Source organism: Pteropus medius, unplaced genomic scaffold (genome assembly GCF_902729225.1).
Source record: "Pteropus medius unplaced genomic scaffold, Ma_sr-lr_union100, whole genome shotgun sequence".
Taxonomy (NCBI): Eukaryota; Metazoa; Chordata; class Mammalia; order Chiroptera; family Pteropodidae; genus Pteropus; species Pteropus medius.
Window position 1 is genome coordinate 615,621 of NW_024355990.1, and position 17,147 is coordinate 632,767.

The window sequence follows — 17,147 nt, forward strand, 5'->3', positions numbered from 1 at the left end:
CCCTGAGCCCCATATCACACCCATCCACTCCCCCACCACCCACTCGTCCGACAGAGGAGGCCCTGCTGGCAGCCAGCTCCATGCCAGCTCCATGCCAGCTCCATGCCAGCTCCCACAGCTCCTGCACTGCCAGGCGCCTCTCACCGGGCCTGCTCCCTGGGGAAGCCGCGGGTCCCTGGTGGCTGTCCACAGCCGCTCAAAGCCTGGCAAGACCTCAGAAATAGGACTTTTCGTACTTGCCACCTTTGTCAACATGGACTTCTGACTCTTCATCTGTGTGGTTTGTGCGGGTTTCCTGCACCTGTCATTTTCTCGGTCGTGGGTGAAGCTCGGGGTCCTTAAAATGTTATCTAAGGATCCTAACATCTAACTTTTTAAAAAATACTTATTCTGAGGGGGCAGTTTTAGGTCCACAGCAAGACCGAGCGGCCGGTGCGGAGCCCTCCCACACAGCCTGCCCCTCGCCCGCGGTCAGCACCCCCACCAGACGGCGCGTTCGTCACAGTCGATGAGCCTGCACTCACCTCGTCGTCACCCAGCGTCCGTCGTTGACGTGAGGGTCCCCCCAGGTGTCGTCCGTCCTGTGGGTTCAGACGAGTGTGACAGGACATGTGTCCAGCACTGTTGCGTCGTGCAGAGCAGCGCCCCTGCCCTGAACCCCCCCACCACAGCCCCCCAGGGCAAGTGTGCTCCGCACATTGTCACAGCTGTAAATGAAAGTTTACGGCTATGCACGACAGCGTCACGGAGTACCTATTCCTTAGAAAATGGTTTTTTGCCTGTCTTCTTAGGTAAAAATGTTTAATCATTTTAACTCGCGTATCTTTCGCGTATGTGGGAGGGCATTTGTGTTTCGTTATGTCGCGTTCCTGCCGAATTGTTGATTCATCCAGAAACGATTTGGTAAAAAAAGAAGAGATTACGCCTCCAGCTTTATTTTTCTAAGTGGTTAGCAGCTGACCCAGTGCTACCTACTAGACATGTGTCCACAGACAGGAAACATTGATTTACATTCACTTTATTACATCACACATGCGCATCTAAAATCCCAGTACGTACCTAGGAATACCAGGTGCTGTAGGCATTAAGAATAATAACAAAAAAATAAAATAAAACTCCAGTACGTGAATATGTTAATTTAGACGCTGTCCTGCCAGCCACGTTTTATGAACTGGTTGCACGACGGTCTCGCCACATCAGCCCCCGCCACACTGCAGTGTCACCCGCAAGCCCAGCCACTCACGCCCCTTGTCCATGTCCTCTGAAGGGTGACGGGAGGGGATGGGCGGAAGCTTGGACCCAGAGCACGCGGTCTGCCCCTTGGCGGTTCCTGCAGGGGGGCCCTGGGCGGTTAACTCTCCTGTTTTCCTAAAACGGCTTTGCCTTGACCATTTTCTAGAACGACAGCTTAGCAAGGACTTGTCGAGGCAAAGGAACGTCCAAAACTGTAGAGGATTTTTATGAAAATTTATTCTAGCCAGGCGGAGAGTAGACAGACACGCTGCCGCGGGGTGACAGGCGTGGCTCCCTTATGCCTTTGGGGGTGAGGAGGGGGCGGGCGTGAGGGTGGTCACAGGGTGGGAGGCGCAGGGAGAAAGTGGTCCTCCCCGGAAGGGCCCCTGCCGCCCGGCCCGTGACAGCGAAGCACAGAGCCCCACGGTTTAGGTGAGGGCGAAAATGGATGGCAGCCTGGGGGAACGCGCCTGCTGAAACTGGGTGCACTTTGCTAGGATTTTAACACATTTCATGGCTTTTTCGAAAACAGTGTCCTTTTTTTCAGTTGGTAAAATATGTATAACAAACCTCACCATGTAAACCGTCAAAAAGTGGGTGATTCTGTGTCGTCAGTCACGTGTACGCGGCTCTGCGACCATCACCACCACGTAGTCCGGGAACGTCCCTGTCTCCCCAGCAGAAACCACTGCCACCCGTCCCCAGCCCTGGCGACCTGCAGTCTGCTTCCTGTCCGTATCTGTGCCTGTCCTGGACGGTTCACTTAAACGGGATCACACATCGTGTGATCCTTATGTTGGCTTCTCTCACTGAGCGTTGTGTATGCAGGTCTGTCCATGTTACAGGCGGTGTCCCCCCTCCTCATGGCTGAGTGACACTGCCCTGCGTGGACAGGCCCCGTTGCGTTTGTCCTTCTCCTAATGGGCATCTGGGTCCCTTCTCTCCTCTTGGCGACTATGGCTGGAGCCGCCCCGAGCATCCACGTGCAAATCTCTGCACCTGTGTTTGGTTCTTTCAGGTCTATCCCCAAGAGTGAGCTGCCGGCTCACAGGGTGACTCTGTGGCATGTTGAGCTGTCACACTGCTTCCGGGGCGGCCACCAGCGGAGGGTGAGCATTCTTGGTGTCCACATCCCCGACCGCACTGACGCTCTCGTTTTGGCGTCAGCCACCCTGGCGGGTGTGCGGCGGTGTCTCACTGTGGCTTCCACTGGCACTTATTTCCCGATGCCTTGCGGAGTCCAGCATCTTTTCACACGCTGGGTGGCCGTTTGTACATCTTCCGATGTCATAGCTTTTAAACTCAGGCTTTGGACATGAAGGAAAGCACGTTCACCTCCAGGTTTTGTCCTTTGTGCTCTTCAACTACTCGTCCCTTTGGGGCCCCCAGAAGCGGCGCGTGTGGCCAGAGGGACTTCACGACCCCCGTGTGCCGAGCGTGCCGAGCGTGCCGAGCATTCCTCCTCGAGAACTTCAAATGAATGGATAAACACACTTAAAAAAATTCTGTTTCAGCTTCTGATAAGGTGCATCTCCATAGGGACAGCCCCCAGGGGCCCGCGGGAGGCGGCAGGAAGCCCGGGGGCGGCGGGGGGTGGGGGGGTAAATGATCGATTTCTCACTGAGAAATGGCATTTCACCCGCAGTGACATCGTGCAGGGTCAGCTCAGAGATCAGTTCCGAGATCAGTTCCCCGAGCTTTTTAGGGATCTTTGAGAGAGGAGAGGAGGCATCCGAAAAAACGCAGAGGAAAGGGCCTGCAGAAGCCAGCGACTCAGCCGGTCAAAGCTGCTGTCCCCCGTGCCGCCCAGTGCTCTCCGGCTCACGTGTCTTCCCACGGCTCCCTCCCCCACCTCGAGGACTCCCCAGCTCACCTCTGTGGATTCTCGCCTTGCCAGCCAACCAATGTTCTTACCCCTGTAGCTGTGTAGGAACAAGACTATGTAAAAGTGCTCGTTATGTCACAGTCGGGGCTCAGCCTTGGGTAGGAATCGGGTGAGCAGGTGCCGGTGTCAGTAAGCGCTGCTCCCCGCTTACGGCCTAGGAGTCCCCGTCTCCCTGTTCGAGAATCCTGTGGCGGTGCCGATAACGCCAAGGTCGCGGGTTCTGCAAAACCAAATGACCCGCCGTAAGACCGGCGGTGTGAAAATTCCTCCCCCCGGCGGCCCCCCACTGAAGGTTCCCCTCCCCATCCTGAGAAAGGAGGCACATGCGAAACCTCAAAGGAATCGCGCGCCCCCTGCGCAGACCCTGCAGAAGTCTGGGGACTGTGAGAAATCCAGCCAGGCCGGGCTCTGCGTGGAGCGTTGCCCCACCCGCTCCGCCGCCTGATGAGTTCTCCTTCCTCTAACGAAGTGGTCTGAGCGCCGAACTCCTCCGTTGGGTGTCGCTTCCTGCAACAACTTAACCCATTTGAGTCACCAAGTGGAGAGCCCCTGGGTGCCCAGTCGTTTCTCAGGGGGATGGACTGCTGAGCACCCATTACGAGTGTCATCTTGAGTTTACGCACTGCCCCTAGGTGTCCACGGGCGACAGACCCGGAACGCCCACGGATGCCCCAGATCCACGGGTGCTGGGGCCGGGGGGTGGCGGGTCGTCCGTAGACCTACGCATCGCTTCTCACTTCTCTCTGCCGTGAGTGAGTGTGTCTCAGGGTTGGTGCGTGCACGTGTTCTCGCTGCCCCTCTGAGCTGTGTAGGGGGCGTGGCCGTGGACCGCTGCCTGAGTGTGTCGGGGAGCTCTGCCAGGCCGCTGAACTGCCGCCGCGTGCGCGTGCGTCCTGGGTGCCCGTGTGTCCTGGGTGCCCGTCCCAGCCGCTCCAGCAAAGAGCAGGGACTTTGGTTTCGAGGAGGAGCATGCCGTTCTTGAGTGTCCGTAGTCGCCGAGAGGAATCTGGGAGTGATGTGTGCACAAACCTCTCCCTCTCTCGTTTCCAGGGACCCTGAGGTGCCCCCACCCCGGCCCCGAGGCCCAGAGCCCAGGTGGGGGGCCCCAGGCACCTGTCGATCTCGGCCTGCCTCTGCAGCAGCTGCAACTGCACGCCACGACCCAGGTAACGCTCCGTCTACGAAACGCGTTTTTAACGACTTCTTACGGGGTGCTTGCTGTTGCATCTTCACCACCGAAACGTCAGAGCACGGCCCGCTCACCCCACTCACCCGCACCCAAACCCAGCCCGGGACGAGCTCCGCTGTGCGTTTCCTGCTGTCGTTCCTGTTACCGATCACGTCACACACGTGTTCTGCAGCTTCACCCGCCTGGGCGTTAGTATTGGAAGTATTTGCCAGTATGATAGGTTTTAAAAATTGTGTCTTTTAAAAATTTCTTACATGCTTAGTGGCGTTAAAGTTTTTAATCAACATATTGGCCGTTTGTTTCTTCTCTTGTGAGTTACTTATGCATATCGTTTGCTGATTTTCCTACTGGCGTGTTTGTACGTCTGTTGGTAAGAGTTCTTTGTGTCTGAAGGGAATTGCTACTTGTCTGTCATTTGCCTGTTTCTAACTTTTCGTTTTTTTAAATCCATAGATAAATTTTTACGCTAATGACCTGTTGATCCGCTATAACGGTTTACTTTACTTTTTCGGGAGGCGCGGCTGGGCTGTCGTGCCAGGCGTTGATGCCACGTCTGAGCACGGGGGCCACCCTCAGGTGACAGTGCGTATGTCACAGGAGAGGGTGGCGGCCCTGAGTGACTGTCCCAGTCGCCAGGCTTGTTGCTTAGGGTGACGGTGCTGTTGAGCGCTCGCAGGACAGGTCCAGCCCACACGATGGGGGAGGCAGGACACCAGGACCCTGACGGACACGCAGGCCCTATGGTGGCCCTTCGTCTGTCCCTGGCCTCGCCCGTCCTGACGGTGCTGTTGCCGTTGCCGTCTCCAGCTGATTGTGTGCCCAGCCGTGCGGCCAAGGGGTGCGGCCGGCCTCCAGCGGCCTCGCTCTCGTGTCCTTGAGAGACCTGTCTTTGGGCGGCGCCCGCGTCTGGCCAGCTTCCGACGGGGACCCTGATGCCACCTCTTGGCTGAAGACAGGGTGGCTCCCAAGGGCAGTTCTGTCTTCTCTGACTTTCACAGAGGCAACCCAAAATCTCCACGGTGACCGACAGATCAACTTCTCAGAAAGAAAACCAGTCCCCAAAGCCACACCAGGCTCCAGAGCGCCACCAGGACAGTGATCATCACACCCAAAAGTCCTCGTCCCTTGCCAGCAGTTCCCTCCAGGACACGTGGAAGTTACTGGACCTGGGATCCAGCCCTTCCGGCCTCACTTCCCAGGATGACTCGACTGCAGGTAGGTGGGGCGAGCGTTTCTGGGCCGAGAGGGCGGCCGTGGTGGCCGGGTCCCAGGCTGATGGGCCCAGGGGGTGCTGCACGCCTCTGCCTGTTGAAGTCCTGTGCTTAGGTTCAGTCACCTGTGAACCCTGCAGCACCCCACGTTATGCAGCACCGACTCACGGGCAGAGCGCGTCACCAGCGCCGGCTCGTGGGGTTGAGATAGACGGGCTCAGGGACAGATGGACTCGGGGGCAGATGAGCACTCCGTTTTGCTCAGGCCGGTGGCCATCGTGAGGTTGGCAGGAGAATCATTTGAGGGGCCCCTTTGGGGGAGCTGCACAGGGCCAAGATAGCAAGAAGAGTGGGGGGGGGTCACTGTCTGGGGTGCGGAGAGGTGCGAACTTGGTGTCCGTCCCGGATCAGTACTGAGCGCGTCCTTGTCCCGGCCCCACAGCCACTCGACTCGTGACCGTGTCCCGCCGTGGACACTTAGCCGCATCCAGCCCAGCGCGCGGTGCCACGGCGAGCGGCGTCGTGTAGCGGCACATCCGGGAGGTCCCCAGGGGTGGCCTCGGCAAAAGGTGTCACCGTGTGTAGTTTGGCAGATCTGGTCTCACCGGGCCCCTTGGGGACACCGCCCGCTCAGTCACACCAAGGTGCGGGGGTTCTCCCCGGCCTGTCAGCAGCCATGACCCCCGCTCCAACGGGCGTCGCCCTAATCAGCATTTCTCCTGCAAGGACTTGGCGCCATCCCCGCTCCCTTGTCTTCAGGCGTCTGCTCGTTCCCAGGCTGGGCTCGTCGCCTTGTTGATTCGCGGGAGCTCATTCCATGTGACGGGCAGTGGGCCTTTTCTGACCCGTGAATTGCAGATATTTTCCCAGTTTTTCACCTGCCTTTTGACTTTGTTTGCAGTGGTGTTCGTCGTGCACATGCTTTTGATTTTTCCGTAGAGACAGAGTTACGGTTCTGCCGTCGTGTTTAGCCCTTTCTGGGTCTCGGGCTGTACTCAGGCCTTTTCCACTCCCCGGATCTCTCTGACACGGCCACGGCTTCCCTGTCTGCGGCTCCGCCATCTACTTGGAATTTGCCACACCACATGTCACGCAGCAGGAGCTAGTTGTTCTGGGCGGCTGGCCATTGTCCTGCAGCAGTGACCGGGTCACCCCCTCGTTTGGCGCCCCGCTTCCTCGGTGACGCTCCGCCTTCCGTGTGCGTCTGAGCCAGAGTCCGGGCCGTTTCCCCATCCGCTCGCTGGATCTCGGTCCGCACGGGCAGCATGTGACGGTCAAATCACTGTGGCCTCTGGCGCCTTCTCGGTCTGGGTGGCCGGGGGCCTCCTCTTCACGCTTCTCCTCAGAGGTCGATTGGTTTGCTCCGGGGTCTGTGGACGCTGCTCGTTTTCGTTGCTTCTGCGTCGGCGTCTGTGTCCTCTGCGTTTTCCACCGGCGTCCGTGAGCGCGTCAATGGGCGCTCGCGTTTTAGACACCCGTGAATGTCTCTTTAATTTATCCTTATTTGCTTTTCAAATCTCTCACTGGAGCCTCTGAGGTATATATTTCTTCCTTTAAGAAAAGTACGAGAGTTTCGCAGGGGAAGCTCTTGGGGCCTCGCGTGCGAGAGCGCGTTATCTTCGCCTCACTTTTCAGTGCGCTGCAGTTAACGTAAACGGCCAGCAGCTTCCATTTCTCGTCATGCGTCAGGCTAAGTCCCCGTGTGGACAAACAGCTGAAACGGCTGAGCGAACCACTCAGGCCGAGCTTGTGAACCGGCAGCACGAGACGGGGACCCGAACACACAGCGAAGGGATGTAGGAGACAAGCGACAGAACCCAGGGCCCGCCCGCCCAGGGTGGGCGTGTGGCGGGCGGCTCCCATCCCGTGCAGCTGGGGCTCGAGGGGCTGCGCCCTCAGTGGAAGGTGACCCGGGGACACCCCACCCCACCCTGGCCACGGGCTGCGAGGAGACTGCCCCACAGCCTGGCACGTTGGCAGCAGGTGGATGCTGCTAAGAGTCGGTCGCCACGAGTCAGCCCTCATGCGGTTCAGTCCGTTAAAACCCCGCGAGGTCCGAGGCCTTTAATCTGGGGTGACTCTGAACTAGGGGAGCCCCGAGAGCCAGGCACTAGCACATGTGGCCATGTCAGGAGTCCCCACCTTCATCCCAGGCCTTGAGGTATTCCCGCAAATCCGGTTTCGGTTAAGAACGGGAACCCAACGGCCGTGCCACCCTGAACAAGCCCGATCCCATCCGATCTCGGAAGCTAAGCAGTGGTGGGCCTGGTTAGTACTTGGATGGGAGACCACCTAGGAAGACCAGATGCTGTAGACGTTAAAAAAAAAAAAAAAAGATTTTCTTTTATATAATTGTATTAACAATGTTACCCCAATAAACTAAAAAAAAAAAAAAAAAAAGAACGAGAACCCACACACAGGTAACAGGGCGCCGGGAGTGAGGCCAGCAGACGTAGGCCAGGAAGGTACAGGGGACCCATAGCTGTGCTTCCTGCGCTTAAAGAAACAAAACGCCAGCAAGAAGAGTCATCCAAGAATAAGGAACTGTAAAGAGCGAGCAGACCTAAGGAGAAGAACTTTAAGAAATGAAATGAAAAACTCAGTGCGTGAGTTTAACAGCAGATCGTGTACTGCAGACTTAATGAAAGAAAAACCATCAAATATGAAGAAATTGCTCAGACAGAGAGAGAAAGGAAGGGAGGGAGGTGCGTGAACGAAGGTAACGTGCTGGTCAGAGCTTCAGGAGCAGAGGATGTGGGGCTTTGAGACACCCGAAGGGCTGGGCCGGGGCTGGGCCGGGGCTGGGCCGGGGCTGGGCCGGGGCTGGAGCAGTCAGTCCAGCGCAGTGATTCTCAGTGCCAGGACGCCGGAGCTCGCCCCACCCGAGTGACCACAAGAAGTGCATGCTGGACGTGTCCCCACAGAGCTCGGAGCCCCAGAGGCTCTGGACCATCCTGAAAGCTGCCTACAAGCTCAGCCGCCGTGGGACCCGCAGACCACGAGCTGCCGTGGGCCCAGGGAAGACAGCTGCCAGCCGGAGTCACATGCGGGCGGCCTCACCTTTCACTCTCTAGGGCAAACCCTGATTTTGCCATCACCTGTCTCAGGTGGGAGGCGGCCAACGTGCTCTCAACGGGTGCCTGGTGAATGTGTGGGACTCGCCGCCCTGTGGTCTCTGCAGTGACCCAGGTCTGCCCGTGTGGCCCAGAAGCCACCACAGAAACTATGGAAGTGTGGGCATGGCTGCATGCCAATAAAACTTTATTTACAAACGCTGGTGGCAGCCTGCTGCGTTTCTTAAGCTGAGTAAACAATCTGTAAATTATTTTTCTTTCTTATTATTCTCTAAACTGTAGCCATACATTATATGTGCTTGCTGTCATTTGGGTAGTTTTTACAATGAAAAGCTTGAGAGAGGGGACTGGCCAACTGGATGGGATTCCAGGGGGTCAGGAAAAGTCAGGACCGAGAAGAGCCCATTTTTCACAGGGTGAGTGTTGCTGTGATCTCGTGGGTGGTCTCTGTGCAGTGACGCAGCTGTCAGCTCAGCCAGAGCAAGGACCAGACGGGACAGTGTCCTCTGGCAGAAGGCGCCGGGAAGTAGGCGGGGGTGAACTCCAGAGGGAAGTGCCCGGCACGTGCAGGACAGGGTTCAGTGGGACTGGACAGAGGCAGGCGGGCAGAACCGTGAGCCTCCCTGCCTCGCACGCTCTGGCCACAGCTTCTTAGATGCTGGCAGAAGACACGAGACCGTCAGGCACAGCAGTTGGCTGCGGGGCTCCTTGTCCCCCCATCCCACAAAGCGGAGTGGGGCGTGTCCTGGGCCTGCACAGCAGCCGAAGAAGGCCAGCGCCCGAACCCCAGTTGCCGCGGTCCAGCCACGACAGGATCCAGGGGGCCCCGAAGGTGGGCAAGGCGTCGGCGCGGGAGACAGTCGACTACACAACTCAGAGGTGGTGTGACGCTGTTCTGTTTTATTGTGATTCGAGTACAACTTTTACAGTTTTTATTTTGGCATTTGATTATACTTTGTAGTTAAGGTAGCAGGGAGTTAAATTTCTGTGGTTAGGCAAAGCAGAAAAATCTAGAGTATATTATTATTAATGTTCATGATTAACTAGTACATTTTTCTCTCAGTCATTAGAACAGAACTACCTGAAGGAACAATCTAAAATTTTAATTCTTACATCAATTACGTAAGATACAGTTTGATTTAAGTAAAGGTGATAGATAGATGTATTCATAACAGCAAGCATTGGCTTGTGGGCAGACATTGTTCTTCTTTCTGCCTGAAGAAATCTTTTAGATGCTATTTGATTTGTGCTATATCTAAAGTTCAAGCTGAACCTTCCTCATAGCTGTTCAAAAGTTTCCTTGGTGCAGTAATGAGGAAAATATTTATAAAAATCAGTTTTTCAAAGCTGCTTTCATAAGCTAAGTTTCTGTTCCTTTGTTTTTTAAGCACTAAGGAGGTCCTGACCTAGCCAGCCCTTCTATGAAACTTAAACTACTATAAGGCACATGAATTCCATCTTTATTCACTATACGTATACTATCTTTATTATAAGCTCCTGTATAAGGCAAAGGAAGATCAGGTAATCTTTTCATACTATTAGCCCCCCTAGGTGGGTACCAGAGTTTTCTATTTATCCACTAGGCCACAAAAGGAGGCCCTTCCATAGTAGGCACAGGCTTATGCGTAAATTTATCCTTTACTAATTTTTCTACTAACTGCGTGGGAACAGGAGTATAAACTGATTCTAGTAATTCAGCTTGTTATAATTTATTCGTAACATCTTTAAGAGGCGCGTCGAAAGGAATTTCTCTTAATAATTGTTCAAATAAAGGGTTTACGCATTCTGGATACGTCAGGGTGACTAGAGCTGATTCCATACGCGGGGAATTTACTGTTTTTTCCTCAGAGCCAATTTTGAGGAAATCCATTTGTACAGCGTTTACACTTACTAGAATTTGTGCTACCCAAATTCCCCCTATTAATAGGATCGTTTCTAAGAAACCAATTATCCCTAAACACATGCCACGTCCTCATTCTTGACGATGCATTCCTCGAAGCCTCTGTCCCCATCTCCGGACCTTGTCACGCAGTAGGGTAGAAAGAGGACGTGGCACCCAGTCTTTCCTAGTGGTTGGCAAGCGCGTCTGCCCCTTGCCCCAGAGAGAGATGTACCCCCCGCCATTGGCTGCCAGCTGTGCCAGTGCCCGGTCAGGGGCCCGGGGTAGAAGACGTGGAGCTCTGGCAGGCAGAGATGCAGGTGCCAGGCAGGGTCCAGCCAGCCGGGTCTGCAATGGGGTCCCTGTCCCTTTCAAGCATGACACAAAGCCGGGGCTGAGAGAGGCAAGAGGCTTGCAGAACGAATTGTGAGACAGCCGTGTGACACGCCTGTAGGGTGTGCATGGGCTGCAGGCAGTGCCGTCCCGTGGAGAGCAGGGCCGCCTCTGGTGGCTGTGGATGACCACCCAGCACATTCTGGGTGGGCACCTGACCCACAAGGGCGGGTAGCAGTATGTTGTTTCTTCTGCTGATGACAGGCTGGTCAGTAGTGGAACCGGCCTGGGGAGAAGTGGGAGTGGCCTGTGTCTCTTCAAATGCTCTTGGCTGCAAGTCGCAGGGCAGCCTAATGAAAGTGACATACGAGGCTTCCAGCCTTATCTCACGGTGGCGCCTGCAGGGAACAGCGGCCTCCGGGTAGCTTGGCGCCATGCGGTCTGCACCGCGCAGCCGTAAACCCGTGCCCGCCGGCCGGGTCAGGCCTCACCAGCGACGCTTCGGGGGGACGCGGGCCGGCAGCGCGACAACGGAGGGCAGGGCGGTGGACGGGTCCCCAGGCAAGCAGTGCGGGCCACCGGGGCGAAGCGTCTCGGCTCCCCCAGTTCAGAGTCACCCCAGATTAAAGGCCTCGGGGCGTCGCGCCGTGAGCCCAGGCGGTCAGGGACGGAGGTAAAGACGGCAAAGAGGTAGCGCGGCAGTGTCTGGCGTCTGCACGGAGTGCCGCGAGGAGCTCTCACAGCGCGGCGTTTCTCAAGGCGGCACTCGGCGGCCGCGCAGAAGGCCGCACTCGTCGAGGTTTTGAGGTGGGACCAGCGCCTCCATCCCACCCGGCAGCCCGGCCCCGCCCCCGGAGGCCCCGCCCCGGAGGCCCCGCCCCGGAGGCCCCGCCCGGAGGCCCCGCCTTGAGGCCCCGCCCCGGAGGCCCCGCCCCCGGAGGCCCCGCCCCTCACGCTCAGAACCCGCCCGCCCTCAGGTCCCAGCCCACTTCTCGCACGTCCGCCGCCCTTTGCCCGCCTGGCCAGGCTCTGCCGCAACCCTGTCTGAGGGCAGGGCCTGGACTCGGGGTCCCCACAGCCCCCTCCCCGATCCGCTGTCGGGTGCGGCATCTCCAGCCCCTGTAGCCTGTCACCTCCGTTCTTGGGGCAGCTGCAGCTCCGGCCCCATCGTCATTCCGCCACAGACGCGTCGCAGCCCAGCTCCTTCTGCCCGCACGGGTAGACACCCCCTGCACCGGCGGACCCCCGAGCCCGTGTGCACCCCACCTTAGGCCCCTGCGCGCCGGCCTCCTCCTCGAAGCCTTCACCCCCACCAGCCTCCTCCCCCTTCAGCACTAGCCCTGGACCTCACGCTCTTTTTCTCATTTATCGTGATTCTTTTGTCTAGGGGAATCGCGGCACGGGGCGGGGGAGGGGCGTCCTCCTTGACCCCTGACCCCTGGCTAGCACCAGCAGGTCCCTTCCAGGTGCTCGGTGAGGGCCTGAGGCTGGGGCAGGGGCTTCGGAGTCTCAGGCAAAGGGTGCAATGGTTAGAGAAACACCACACTCTGGGCAAGGAAGGCTTCCCGGTGGGGAGCGCTAACCGCCCTGAAGGCGGCCGTGCCTTCCATACGGAAGTGACCGGTGAATTCTGACTGAAACGCGCAGTTTCTTCTGATGCTACAAAGGTGGATCTTCAGGCTGAGAGCAAGGCCCCGCCCCCTGGGCATCGTGTCATTGGATCCTGGGCCACCCACACAGAACACACCCTTCCACAGAGCCCAGAATGGGGAGGTCCTGCGGGGCCTGGAAGGTGGCCAGACCCCGCCAGCTTTCCATGTCATGCCTGTCATTCAAGCTCCGCAGTGACAGGGCTTGAAATCAAAGCCGAAAATGTACAGAATCAGACAGTGTTTACAAATGATTAGAAGGTTACCCTTAGATGTGATTTAAAAGTCACAAATTCTGACAGTCTTTTTTAACCTGAAAAATAATCAAGCTGGAAAGATACTGTTGAGCAACATAGTAAAGGTCAGTCGTATATAAGTCACTTGGCATCTGGGAGCAGATTTTGTCAGTGTGTCAGCTGTGCAGCCTGTGTGGCAGCCACTGGAGCAAAGGGACTCCAGCCTCCTCTACTTGGGAGTGACAGCTCCCTGTAGCTGGGAATTGACCAGTGCCAGGTTTTAGGTGAAAAGTTAGTCCCACCCTGCCTCCAGTCCCGTCTCTGTCTCCCAGGCCACCACTGTCCAGCTGCCCTGCTGCTTTCAGGCTGGACCCCACTCGGAACTTAACCGTGTGCACGTCCTTGGCTCTGCTCGGTGGCGCACACTGGGGTGGTTTCTATTTGCACTGCCGTCTGTGGCATTTCTCGGTGGGGCTGCAGCACTGGCACCCAGAGCTGGCAGGTCTCAGTGGTCTGTGCACCCCCTTGCCCAGGCACCTCCTCCGAACCCCACGGGCACGGACACCTAGGCCCCCAGGGTGCCAAGTCCCCAGGGTGCTGAGCCCCCAGAGCAGAGCTGCCGGGGCCTCCATGGTCAGACCCAGATGGAGAAGGGAAGTCGCTGGCTCGGGCAGTGGTGTGGGTCCCGAGCGGGTGACCACACTACCCACAGACGCCACCACCGCCGACCGCAGCGAGACCTTGCTCACTCCAGTTCCGGCCAGTCGCTACGGAGCTCTCCCTCTCCTCGCTGGTCCGCTGGGTGAAGTGCTGTCTCACTATGGGTCTTGTTTTTGGCTTTCGAGTTCGTGTGCTTTGCGGTCACTCGGTTCTGCGCCCGTTCTCCAGGCGGCTGCTGGAGCTGGTGAATAGGAAAGCGCGGTTCACCGAGGTTTCTGACGGTCAGGACACAGAGGGTGGGAGGTGCATTCTCAGGGGACCCGCTGTGGGGAAGATTTTTTTGGGGGGGGTCAGAGCTCACTAGGTGGCAGGGCTGCTCCTAACGCTCCACCCACTCAGCACGGCGATCCCTGGGGGGACCACACAGCTCCTGGGCCCCCATTTCCACGGGAGACCGGGGCCCAGAATCCGATTGGATTCTGGCCACAGAGCCAGAGTCCCCAGTCTGAACCTTCATTCCATTCCCTGGAGTTCCAGAGGGGACAGGGGTGGGGTGGGTGGGGGAAGGGCCAGGGTTGTCACCAGGGTCAGACAGCAGGCAGGAAGCTCCTGACGACTGTGGTTGCACCCAGAGGGCGATGGGCCCTGAAGGTAGATGCCTCCGTTTCTGGGGTTAACAACTCAGCGCCCCGGGTCCAGGCGCTGGCTCGCGTGGGCAGGGCTCCCTCTCTCTCCCTGGGGTCCGAAAGGTTCCGCAGGGCACCCTGCTTTCTCCTGGGTGCCGACGCTTACCCTCCCACTCTGGGAACCCCCACCCTCGGGCCGACAGTGAGGGGACGAGAAAGGATCGGGGACAAGGCGACACGGCCATGCAAGGGGCACGAGGCAGTGTCGGGTTTTTCTTCACATTTTTGTTCTTTTGAAAAATCACGTTCACTTCTCCTGAAATTAAAATTATGTTTTCCTTTGGGAGGAGCTGGGTGGGTCGCCAGGATGCGGACAGGAGCCTGTCAACCTGGCCACTCACGCAGTCACCTTAAACCCGGCGAGCGCGGGCATCACCATGGAGACCCGTCCCCAGGGGCCAGCGGGCCGTTCTCATCTGAGGACCCAGGTAGAGACAGAGCCCACGTCACAGCGTCACACCCCACGTCACGGCGTCACACCCCGCGTCACAGCGTCACAGCCCGCGTCACAGCGTCATAGCCCGCGTCATAGTGTCACACCCTGCGTCACAGCGTCACACCCCACATCCCCCAGCCGGGCCTTCCCAGCAGGTCCTGGAGGTCGGCCTCTAGGTCTAGGTGATGTAGAGATGACCCCGTCGCTAGCTCCTGCCTAGAGCCACACAGCCCTACACTTGGTCAGGGTCAGAAGCCACCGCTGACTGCAGACCCTGAGTGCTCCTGGTCGGGCCCCAGATGCTGGCGCCCTCGGGCCTGGCAGCAGGTGGCTGAGCAGAGGTGTGCGCTGCTGCTGATGGCACCCCCAGGTGCCCTCCAGGGGAGCGTGGGTCCGCCAAGCCGGGAACCCCACTTTCTATAGGATGCTTCCATTTCTGAATGTTGGCAACTAATTAAAAATTGGAAGAAAGCGTGGGCCCAACGCAGCTCAGCTTGCAGCCCCCATTCCTGGCGACTAGGTGTGCCACATCCAGTGACGCGTGGCCCTCCAGCGGAGCCGTGTTCGTGGTTTTACGTGGTGACAGGACAACGGAAGGAAAGGTAGCGTCCTGTGTCACCGGGGGGCTGGGGGAGCACCGGGAAGCACTGCCCCGGACTGGTCGTACCGCACACAACGCGGACACCGAGGTTGCCAGCCTCCGGACAGGGCTGAGCGGGTCCCAGGACGCTGTCCCGTCCATCCTCATCCTGGCATTGGAGGGACAGTTCCAGGCCTTCCTCTGAAGTCAGGCTGCGATTCAGCCACAGCCCTGCGGGCCCAGCCCTGCTCAGAGGGCATGGGACGGTTCCCGGAACACGGGCTCTTCACGTCACCTCACACACATGTCCTCGGCACCAGGACCACTGACGTCCCCACAGGTGCTCTTGGACTTCTCATGAAACCAGGGCTCAGTCCCCCACGTTGCTCTCGGGTGATGGACGGGGAGAGGCGTTGGCCGCACGGGGGAGTGATCTCGGAAGACAGTGTGCAGCCCCACCGTGCACGCACTGGACACGGCGCTCTGTGCCACCTGTTCATGACCTTGCGCCCAGTGCACGGGCCTCCGGTGTGCCAGGTGACACCGGCGGGCCAAGAGGACCTTGCAAGACTCAGCTCAGAGCCCTGCCGGCCCTCCCCACAGGGAGAGAGGCCACCGTGGGCTGGGCAGGGCTGCCCTCTGTGCCAGAAACAAAGGAAAAATAAAAGGCATGTTACATAAAAGTTAATGCAGGTAAAAGTTATAGCAGACCGAGCACCTGTGTCAGCCACGAAACAGGAGCGTCGGCCTTAAAGTGTTGAAAGCAAAGCCGTCAAGCAGTGTTGCAAAGCCAGTCCGAGCTTGTGGGCTGGGCCTCGGGACGTGGGCTGCGGACAAGTGACATGCTTTCCATCGCAGGGCAGGGCGTAGCACACGTGCTCACGTGTCACAGCGACCTTGGGAGACAGGTGGGCTTGGACATTGCTCATGGAAGCTTGTGCAGCCTGTGACCGCAGCTGCTCCGGGATCCCAGGGGTGAAGCGTCCTGCCCTCCTGTTGCTCAGCAGGGACCTTTGTCCCCTCGGCTGTGCCCGCCGTGACTCGGGGTGGGACGGCAGGAGGGTCAGTGTGCACCTCGCAGCTCCGGGCCTCCCGCCCCTACTGCTGGCCACCACAAGATGCCCAGAGCACCCTGCAGGCTTTTGAGAATGGCAGTCAAGTGGGTCCTCGCTGGCTCTTTCCTTGAAGTTGCGGTGAAGCAACCGCTGCCACCTGGCACATATCGCAACGGCCCTAAGAACAAAGCACACACTCAGAAGGAGCCAGAGCAGCCGAGTCGGCGCTGGTGCCCGTTCTGGGGCCACGGCTTGGCGAGCCCTCGCTTCCGCTTCTGGCCAGGCTGTCGTGAGGACTGGACTGTAGTTAACACCTGGAAAACTGGGCAAAACGTGTGAAGCGACTGTCTCAGACCTGGACGTAGGCAGCACGGGGCAGGGACCCTTGAAGGAAGAGCAGGAGTGAGGTGGGTGCCAGGACCACACACGCCAAGCACAGCTCCGCAGCCTTGCCGCGCCGGGGACGCGTGTGGGCTTTGGGAACAGAAGGAGCTGGCGGTCGCAGGGAAGAGTATAGAAGGGGGGGCACTGCAGGAGCCCAGAGACCCGCGCAGGGAGCCTCCTGAGTCTCGTGATCCCGCAGGTGTGTGGGGGGCGCTCCACGGGCCTGGGTGGAGGAGAGACGCGCAGCCCAGAAGCAGAGCCGGGTCCACAGTCTCAAGGGGTCAGGGGGGATGCAGGCTCTGGCTAATCAGAGGGACGAGCCCCCCATGGTCATGGCCGCACTTAGCAGCCGGGCAGGCCCAGGCGGACTCACCCCAAACACACTTGAACAGGCTTGGGAAGGACCGAGCAGGGAGAGCCTCCCTGCCCGAGAAAGCAAAGCCTGGCACTGAGAAATGACGAGAAAATGTCAACATCTACAATGGCTGACATCTGACCCAAAATTACCAAAAAAGAAACACGGTAAAAAAGCAGGAAAGTGTGATCCTTATCCAGAGGAAAGTCGACGTGCAGAGAGAGGCCCAGAAGCGGCAGAAACGAGCAAGCGACGTCAGGACTGTGATCACCGCATTCAAGCGTGGGGGGAGAGGGCACAGG

The 17,147-nt window shown here is 58.3% G+C and overlaps 1 protein-coding gene and 1 pseudogene across 4 annotated transcripts in view; both read left to right on the plus strand.

Annotated features, from left to right (window-relative positions):
• CCDC57 (coiled-coil domain containing 57) overlaps positions 1-17,147 on the plus strand; it is a 66,212-nt gene that overhangs the window by 39,613 nt on the left and 9,452 nt on the right. For 2 of the 4 annotated variants that reach the window (XM_039859800.1, XM_039859801.1), the window contains exons 16-17: positions 4,169-4,284; positions 5,306-5,522. In XM_039859800.1, the coding sequence (XP_039715734.1) occupies positions 4,169-4,284; positions 5,306-5,522 (333 nt within the window). Of the gene's footprint in view, positions 1-4,168; positions 4,285-5,305; positions 5,523-5,960; positions 6,738-8,442; positions 8,791-17,147 lie in introns of those variants that run through there. The other 2 variants (XM_039859799.1, XM_039859802.1) reach the window with 2 other exon arrangements.
• LOC120600414 (uncharacterized) lies at positions 7,717-7,835 on the plus strand (annotated as a pseudogene).